At 44.2% G+C, this 9749-nt stretch overlaps 1 protein-coding gene across 6 annotated transcripts in view; it reads left to right on the forward strand.

Annotated features, from left to right (window-relative positions):
• Positions 1-1530: 1530 nt before the first annotated feature.
• jmjd1cb (jumonji domain containing 1Cb) overlaps positions 1531-9749 on the forward strand; it is a 385858-nt gene continuing 377639 nt past the window's right edge. Inside the window, exons 1-2 of one of the 6 annotated variants that reach the window (XM_085994973.1) lie at positions 1531-1575; positions 2604-2874. In XM_085994973.1, the coding sequence (XP_085851099.1) occupies positions 1532-1575; positions 2604-2874 (315 nt within the window). In that variant the 5' untranslated portion in view covers position 1531. Of the gene's footprint in view, positions 1576-2402; positions 2875-9749 lie in introns of those variants that run through there. The other 5 variants (XM_085994976.1, XM_085994975.1, XM_085994974.1 and 2 more) reach the window with 5 other exon arrangements.

Consider the following 9749-nt stretch of genomic DNA (forward strand, 5'->3'; position numbering starts at 1 on the left):
TATAATAAGACACAGACTGCGGAGAACGGTACAACAGGTGTTTACTCAACGTGGCTCACACTGCAACTGATCTGTACAGATTACTACTCAGGGCTATATACAGGTGTGGTCACTGCCGGTACTGCAGTATACATGAGCTGTAAAAGATAGTTCCCCACTTAAAGGTATATACATTACAAGGATGTTCCTGGGAGTTTGTCAATACTTGCAGCAGGTTCTTCACACAGATGCTTGAAAACTGGGCTGTAGAGCACAGAAAACAATTATATTTGCTGCAGGTAAGGTTACCATTATTAGGTCTATACTCGCAAATTAATTCACATTTACAAGATTTCTAAATCCTTTGTTCAATTGTTTCGTTCATCACTGGCTAGCATATAAATTTAAATTGAATTTGATAAAATTGCACATCAGATCGTTATCTTTAATTGAGATATTTAGCTTAAAAGTTATCTGAAAAAATTGTGGCTTACGGTGGAACATGCTGAAGGTGCAAATCACAAGCCAACTTCAAATAAAACAATTTCCTTTGCAAAATTAAAGTTTTTATTAACATGCATAAACGTGGTTTATAATCCACAGAATTGCTTATTACAGGTTGTGCTAGTTTCCTGAAAAAATGAAAACCTACCAGTATTGCTTTAACTGAATAGATATTCACAGAAAATCTCAGCTATATATTTTTACACAGCAATGCGTTGTTTTATTTTGGGATCATTGAAAGCCATTTCTGAAAATTATACATTTACAGTGATTTAAAACGACCGTGAAATTATGCAGAGTGTCCATCCACACTTGCCAAAAATTGGGTCTGGAACGGTTTGAAATCAATGCTTGCGTAGAGTTTAGTCGAGTCACCCGCCTTCACAGTGCATGTTGCAATCTTCATCTCAGCTGTGCTACTTTATTGGCGCTGGAGTTCAAATTGGGAGGGGAGCCTTTATTTCCCAGCCCCCCTCCTTTGCTGCTCTCTGTTGCACAGTCTGGAAGTCACGTTTGAGATGGCAGTACAAAGAGCTCTATTCGTTTCGGGGGGGGGGAGGGGAGAGAAATGTAAAGACTAAGGCAGCCACGCAGCAGGGTTAAGGTCAGAGTCAGCTCTCAGCTGAGCAAATGCACTTGGCACTGCGGTGAGCTGCTGGGAGCGAGAGCCGCTGTTAATGATCTGACCTCGGGTTTAGGGAAATTCCCTTATACACTGTACACACACACGATTGAAGGTTGATGTTGCAATGTAATTTAACACTCCACCAGATTTAATTTCACCAAATGCCATCAATCTGCAGCAGACGGCATCAACTGTACACACGCACACAGAGCTGTCAGTAAGCAACGCAGCAACACAAACTAGATATGGTTTGGGGAGGGGGGGAATAAAGCTCCAGAAATGGGCGGGGGAAACAGAGGTATTGTTAAGTACGTGTCAGTGATATTAACCATCTGGTTAATATTCTCCATATGTTCTGAATGAATTATGGCATAAATTGTCAAAGCATAATTGTCATGATGGGGGGGCAAGAATCTGAACGAAATGACAGCACTGACCTGCGAATGGTTGTCTAGGTGCATGTGGAGGTTTGTCAAGCGGCGGAGTGCTGCTGGGATGCGGGTGGTGGGGTGCTGGCACTGGGGTGGGGGACTGTCAAGTGGCGGAGTGCTGCTGGTGGTGGTTGGGGGGGGTTGTCAGGCGGCGGAGTGCTGCTGCTGGTGGTGGGGTTGTCAGGCGGAGGAGTGTTGCTGGTGGGGGGGGTTGTCAGGTGGAGGAGTGCTGCTGGTGGGCGGGGGGTTGTCAGGTGGAGGAGTGCTGCTGGTGGTGGGTGGGGAGTTGTCAGGCGGAGGAGTGCTGCTGGTGGGGGGGTTGTCAGGTGGAGGAGTGCTGCTGGTGGTGGGTGGGGGGTTGTCAGGCGGAGGAGTGCTGTGGGTGGGGGGTTGTCAGGCGGAGGAGTGCTGCTGGTGGTGGGTGGGCGGGGGGTTGTCAGGCGGAGGAGTGTTGCTGGTGGTGGGTGGGAGGGGGGGTTGTCAGGCGGAGGAGTGTTGTTGGTGGGTGGGGGGGTTGTCAGGCGGAGGAGTGCTGCTGGTGGGTGGGGGGGTTGTCAGGCGGAGGAGTACTGCTGGTGGTGGGTGGGCGGGGGGTTGTCAGGCGGAGGAGTGCTGCTGGTGGTGGGTGGGGGGGTTGTCAGGCGGAGGAGTGCTGCTGGTGGTGGGTGGAGGGGGTTGTCAGGCGGAGGAGTGCTGCTGGTGGTGGGTGGAGGGGGTTGTCAGGCGGAGGAGTGCTGCTGGTGGTGGGTGGGCGGGGGGTTGTCAGGCGGAGGAGCGCTGCTGGTGGTGGGGGGGGGTTGTCAGGCGGAGGAGTGCTGCTGCTGGTGGGGGGACTATTTGCTGTGTGGTGGGGAAGCGCGTGGCCGCCGGGGCTGGCGGACGGAGACAGCGGCGGTTTGCTCCCTTCCTCCCCCCCGCTTCCCTGCGGCGGAGGGATACGCGGCTGGCGCGAGCTGGATGTCGGTGGCGAGCTCGAGCGGAGAGAAAGCGCGGCGCTGCACTGCTTCACTCAGTGCTCTACGACTGACCACCTCACCAACCCCTGCCTCATTGTGTCCCCTCAGCCCTCCTCTCCCACCCCGCCATTTACACCACCTCAAGAAAGATGTCAGTTCGGTGAGGCATTTAAAAAATCTTCCTTTTCGCTTGGTCGAAGCCGGGGGGGAGTCGATGGCGACGGGTCGGCCAACGCGGATGGAGCTGGTCGGCAAGCGGTTCGTGTGCGTGGGTGACAGCGGCAGGGAGCTGGACGTGTCGAGAATCCGTGAATGGGAATGGCGAGCCGGGGTGATCAGGGCCGTCTCCTGCAGGGAGCCCTCCAACAGCGAGCTGTCGGTGAGTGTAGGAATCAAAGCGCTGCCCCCCACCCCCACAGCCTGTGAGTGTGTGTGTGTGAGTGTGAGAGAGAGTGTGTGAGAGAAAGTGAGTGAGTGTCACTCGCCCTCACAACTCGACCCCACAGCCCCAAGCTTTGCAGCTGCCTTGGGATTCTCTCTTAACACTTAGTTTACTGTGCGTGTGGTTTTTTTTTATTGTTAAGTGCAAGGTCCTAGTATGAGACTAACACTCATTTACTTTTATTATTTTGCAATTAAAATTAAATTATTTTAATATATTTAATCTTGATTGTAGCATCAATATCCCCTCCTCCTCACCTCTTGTCCTTGGCAAACACTGTTTGCGAGGTTATTTAAATGCCGTAGTACTCGTGTGTTATGTTGTGGTCCTCAAGAGAACGCCGGCAGGTTAGAAGTACATGTAGTAATTACCCTGCGAGCGTGGCATGATCGTGATGTCTTGTAATACTCGTGCTTGCATCTGTTTTGGCATCGCGGCATTGGTGCGATCCGAGAATAAGTAACATTGCATTTGTCCTGGAGATTCGGATATTTCCAGGGCTGCCCCTTCTGGTGACTATGTTGCTGCTGGTTTGGAGTACACTTGACCGCCACCCCCTTCCTCCTCCACAAAATATTCATGGCTGCAAAGAAGCATCCAGACGCTAGTTTTTTCCCCAGTAAATAATTCAGAAGCCATATTTTCCCCGATTCTGCAGAAAAAAATGCAAATATGAATGGTTCATTCAAACTTGATCAAAATGGGGAGAAAAACGGCCAAGCCAGCCAAAATAAATGTCCTGTGGGATCACAGTCAAATTTGTTAACGTATACCAGAAGCATTTGCTGATTAAAAAACGATGTGCTTTGTTTTATAAATAACTTTCAGTAAAATATAAACAATCATGTTGTTCACATTTTATAACTTCAACATATAATAAATGCCCTTGACAGTACACTGCACAGTTTTCAAGTAATCCCAAATGTTTCTAAAAAGATGGGCAGTATTGAAGATGTTAATATATTAATTTGACTTGTCATCTAACAGTTGACACTGTGTACATAATTACCAACTAAGTATTACTCTGATCCGTACAGTTCTCCCTAATTGGACGATTTAAATGTGAAAGGGAGAACAAATAATAAAAAATAGTCAGCATGGATTCCGAAAGGCTAAGTCATGCTTAACTAACCTGATAGAATTTATTGAAGAGGTAACGGAAAGAGCAGAGGTAATAACATCTATCATTATGTGGATCGGTGTCAAATTTTTTGTCTTAAAATACTCCTGTGCAGCGCCTTGTGATGTTTTACTATGTTAAAGGTGCTATATCAATACAAGTTGTTGTAGACTTGACTATTCCAATGCACTCCTGGCTGGCCTCCCACGATCTACCCTGTGTAAACTTGAGGTTATCCAAAACTCGGCTGCCCGTATCCTAACTTGCACCAAGTCCCGTTCATCCATCACCCCTGTGCTCGCTGACCTACATTGGCTCCTGGTTAAGCAATGCCTTGATTTCAAAATTCTCATCCTTGTTTTCAAATCCCACCATGGCCTTTTCCTTCCCTAACTCTGTAATCTCCTCCAGTCCCACAACCCACCTGAGATACCTGTGCTCCTCTAATTCTGCCCTGTTGAGCCTCCCTGGTTATAATCGCTCAACCATTGGTGTTCGAGCCTTCTGTTGTCTGGGCCCTAAGCTCTGGAATTCCCTGACTAAACCTCTCCGCCTCGCTACCTCTCTTTCTTCCTTTAAGACGCTCTTTAAAACCTACCTCTTTGACTAAGCTTTTGGTTACCTGCCCTAATTTATCCTTATGTGGCTCGGTTTCATTGTTTGCCTTATAATACACTTGTGAAGTGCCTTGGGACATTTTACTACGTTAAAGGCGCTATATAAATGCAAGTTGTTGTTGTAATGCAGTAGATTTAATATACTCAGATTTTCAAAAGGCCTTTTGATAAGGTACCACACAGTAGGCTCATGGCAAAGTCAGGAAACAAATAGCTGAATGGATAACAAATTGGCTAAAAAATATAAAGCTGAGAGTAGGGGGATGCTAAAGGATTGTTCTTCTGATTGGAGGAAGGTGGAAAGTGGTGTTCCACAAGGATCCAGTGTTGGGACCACTGTTCATAATTTATATGTGGATTTCGGAATAAGTAACTTCATATCAAAATTTGCAGATGATTATCAAAATGCTGGGCTATAGCTAACACTAAGGGAGAATGCAACACAATGCAAAAATACATTCGAAAACTTGCAGTCTGGGTAGTTAAGTGGCAAATGAACTTTAATGTAGATGAATGTGAGGTGATTCACTTTGGGAGGAAAAATAGAAACATCACCTCCACCTTAGAAAATAAGAAACTGAATGGGGTAGAAGAGCATAAGAATCTAGGGATACAGGTGAATAAATCATTAAAAGTAGCATCACAAGTCAGCAAAGCAATTAAAAATGCTAAATGCTAACAAAGTAGTACTGGTATTTATTTCTAGGGGTTTCGAATTCAAAAGTAGTAACGTTATGCTAAACTTGTGTAGGACCCTGGTCAGGCTGCACTTAGGGTACTTTGCACAGTTCTGGTCTCCATACTATAAAAGTGCTGGAGAAAGTTCAATAAAGATTTACAAGGATGACGGAACTGAAATATTACAGCTATTGGGAAAGATTCAACATGTTGGGGGTTTTTTTTAAAGAAAAGAGGAGACTTAGAAGTGACCTGATCGAGGTCTTTAAAATTATGAATGGGTTGTACAGGGTAGATGTGGAGAGAATGTTTCCACTTGTGGGAGAATCCAAAACTAGGGGCCATAAATACAAGATAGTGACTAATAAATCCAGCAGGGAAATCAGGAGAGTTTTTTTCACTCAGTGGTTGAACTGTGGAAGTGGTTGAGGCAAATAGCTTCGATGCTTTCAAAAGGAAAATAGGTGAGTACATGAGAGAAAAGGGACTAGAAAGCCATGGTGAAAGGCTGAGATGAGGTAGATGGAATGGGAGGAGACTCGTGTGGAGTATAAACACCACAGACTAGGCGGGCTGAATGGCCTGTTTCTGTGCTGTATATTCTATGCAAATCTATGTACTGTAAGTTGCATTAAAAGAAAATAATATATTCAAATGAAATGATGAAATTCTGCTCGTATTGTAGTGTTACAAGTATGCATAACTCCTAAGTTTTCCTGTTTGTGTGGTTAAGCATATTAAAGCATTGGTTTGCCAGAATATCTGAAATTCAGTTGTAATTTGGCAGTTGGTGAGACTTCATCAAATCTAAGCAGATAGCAGTTTCTTAGGGAATTTCTGTTAACATTCATTGCGATAAATATGAAAGACCCGAGGTTATTGTAACAGCTGTGACTGAATCTGAAAGCACTGTTTTTGTCCTGTTAATTCAGCTGTGTATGTGTGCATGCATCTTATGAAATAGGTTGCATTGTACAATCTTTTCCCATTGCCTGTACATGTTGCTGGTTTATATAATATAATAATAGTGCATATGTCAGATTTCTGATGAATTTCAAGGTAAATTTTTATTTGCATTGCTTCCATGTCTATGTTACGCTTTTAGACACTAGCGATCATAAAAATAATACATTTGGTGATATTTGTGCAGTATTCCTAAATGGCTCCGCATCACATGGCTGGTAATGTAGACTAACCGGGTGGTAGTGGTGATGTTTTTTTGTGGTATTCCAGTTTTATAAGTGCTTCTTCAGATTGAATTAAAAAAACAGGGGTACTTTCTGTTTAGTCAACACCTCTCGGACAAACCGCCAGGACCTGATGATTTACACCCCAGGGTGTTAAAAGAAATAAGGGAAGCCATTGCAGATATGTTAGTGCTAATTTTCCAAAGTTCTCTTGGTTCAGTGATTGTGCTTGTGGATTGGAAAACTGCAAATGTCATTGCATTATTTAATAAGGGAGGGGGAAACCAGGTAACTACAGGCCCTTCAGTTTATCATCAGTTGAAGGGAAGTTGCTGGAATCTATCATCAGGGGCAGAGTGACAGCGCGCTTGAGCAAGTATGAGCTGGTCAAAGAGCATGGATTTGAGAAGGGTAGGTCCCCTCTGACTGATGTCGTTGAATTGTTTGAAGAAGTCACAAGCATGCTGTATAGAGGAGTGTCTATGGATGTTGTTTACATGGACTTTCAGAAGACAGTTGTATATCCAAGTTTACGGATAGAAAGAAAGAACTTGCATTTATATACAGTAGTGCCTTTCATGACCTCTAGACATCCCAAATCACTTCACAGCCAATGAAGTACTTTTGAAGTATAGTCACTATTGTAATGTAGAAAGATAGCACTACGTTAGGAGGTGTAGTAAGTTCTGTCGATTGGAGCAGGAAGTTTTAAAGGAACATAGACAGACCAAGTGAGTGGGAAAAACTATGCCAGATGGAGTTCCATGTGGGGAAGTGTGATGGCTTGCACTTCAGATCTGAGGAAGACAAATCAAAATATTTTCTTAATGGGGAGCGGCTAGGAGCTGTGGAACAGCAAAGGAATGTTGGTGTCCATATACATCAATAAGAATTTAATTAAGAACATAAGAAATAGGAACAGGAGTAGACTATACAGCCCTTGGAGCTTGCTCCGCCATTCAGTAAGATCATGGCTGATCTTCGACCTCAACTCCACTTTCCCGCCCGATTTCCCCATATCTCTTGATTCCCTTTGAGTCCAAAAATCTATCTTTCTCGGCCTTGAATATACTTGACGACTGAACATCCACAGCTCTCTGGGGTAGAGAATTCCAAAGATTCACAACCCTCTGAGTGAAGAAATTCCTCCTCATCTCAGTCCTAAATGGCCGACCCCTTATCCTGAAACTATGTATGCCCCCTAGTTCGAGACTCTCCAGCCAGGGAGAAAATGCATCTCAGCATCTACCCTGTCAAGTCCTCTCAGAATCTTGCATGTTTCAATGAGATCAGCTTCTCATTCTTCTAAATTTCAGAGAGTATAAGCCCATCCTACTCAATATTTCCTCATAGGACAACCCTCTCATCCCAGGAATCAATCTAGTGAACCTTCGTTGCACCTCCTCTAAGGCAAGTCTATCCTTCCACAGATAAGGAGACCAAAACTGTATATAGAACTCCAGGTGTGGTCTCACCAATTCCCTAGACAATTGCAGCAAGACTTCCTTACTCTTGTACTTCAACCCTCTTGCAGTAAAGGCCAACATACCATTGCCTTGCTAATTGCTTGCTGTATCTGCATGGTAACTTTGTGTTTTGTGTACAAGGAAACCCAAATCCCTCTGAACACCAACACTTAATAGTTTCTCATCATTTAAAAAACTGTTTTTCTATTCTTCCTACCAAAGTGAACAACCTCAAATTTCCCCACATTATACTCCATCTGCCACCTTCTTGCCCACTCACTTAACCTGTCTATATACCTTTGAAGACTTTGTGTGCTCCTCACAGCTTACTTTCCTACCAAGCTTTGTATCATTAGCAAACTTGGGTACGTTACACTTGGTCCCTTCATCTAAATCATGAACATAAATTGTAAATAGCTGAGGCCCCAGCACTGATCCTTGCGGCACTCCAATAGTAACGGCCTGCCAACCTGAAAATGACCCGTTTATTCCTGCTCTCCCTTTTCTGTCTTTTAACCAATCCTGTATCCATGCTAATATATTACTCCCAACCCCATGAGCCCTTATCTTGTGTAACAACTTTTTGTGTGGCATCTTATCGAATGCCTTTTTAAAATCCAAATATACTACATTCACTGGTTCCCCATTATCTACCCTGCTAGTTACATCCTCTCAAAACTCAAGTAGATTTGTCAAACACCATTTCCCTTTCATAAAACCATGTTGACTCTGCCTAATCATGTTATGATTTTCTAAGTGCCCTATTATCACTTCCTTAATAATAGATTCTAGCATTTTCCCGATGATTGTTAATGATTGAAAGCTGGTGGACAGGTTAATGATTGAAAGCTGGTGGACAGGTACAGAAAGTAATTAAAAGGCTAACAGAATGTTGGCCTTTCTCTCAAGAGGGTTGGAATTCAAAAGTGAGGAAGTGCTCCTTCAGTTGTACAGAGCCTTCGTCAGAACCCATGTAGAGTACTGCATTCAGATTTGGGCATTGTACCTCAGGAAAGATTGGCCTGGGAGCGAGTGCAATACAGATTCATCAGAAAGATACCAGGGCTTAAAGGGTTTAATTGAGGACAGGTTGGATAAATGTAGTTTGTATTTCCTTTAGTTTAGAAGGTTGAGGGGCGATCTAATTGAGGTGTTTAAAATGATTACGGGATTCAATAGAGAGTAGATACAGAGAAACAATTTCCTCTGTTGGGGGAATCTGAAACAAGGGCGTAATTTTAAAATTAGAACTGGGCCATTCAGGAAGCATTTTTTCCACACAAAGGGTAGCGAAACTTTCTTCCCCGCCCCCCCCCCCCCCACCCCCCCCAAAAAAAGCTGCAGATCTTGTGTCCATTGAAATTTTCAAGACTGGGATTGATAGATTTCTGTTGGGTAAGAGTATCAAGACAGGAAAGGCAAATAAATAGAGCTGAGGTACAGATCAGCAATGATCTGATAGAATGGTAGAACAGGCTCGAGGGGCTGAATGGTCCACTCCTGTTCCTATATTCTACATTTGAAATTAATAGGTTTTGTGGTCCAACTGCAGTGAATCTGAGAACCAAGTATTGCAACAAAGGTTACTTTTACTTTTGTTAGTTATACAGCCTCAAGATATTTTTCCCAGATCACTTTTCTCCTCTCTCCTCTTCTCCTGAAGGCATCGACTCATGGATGGAGTATGATTCGGCACCAGCTGGCCTCCAGCACTTTGCCCAGGTGGCCATTATTCATGTATGAG

Source organism: Somniosus microcephalus, chromosome 8 (assembly GCF_052327205.1).
Source record: "Somniosus microcephalus isolate GS21.2 chromosome 8, FLI_Smic_1.0, whole genome shotgun sequence".
Taxonomy (NCBI): Eukaryota; Metazoa; Chordata; class Chondrichthyes; order Squaliformes; family Somniosidae; genus Somniosus; species Somniosus microcephalus.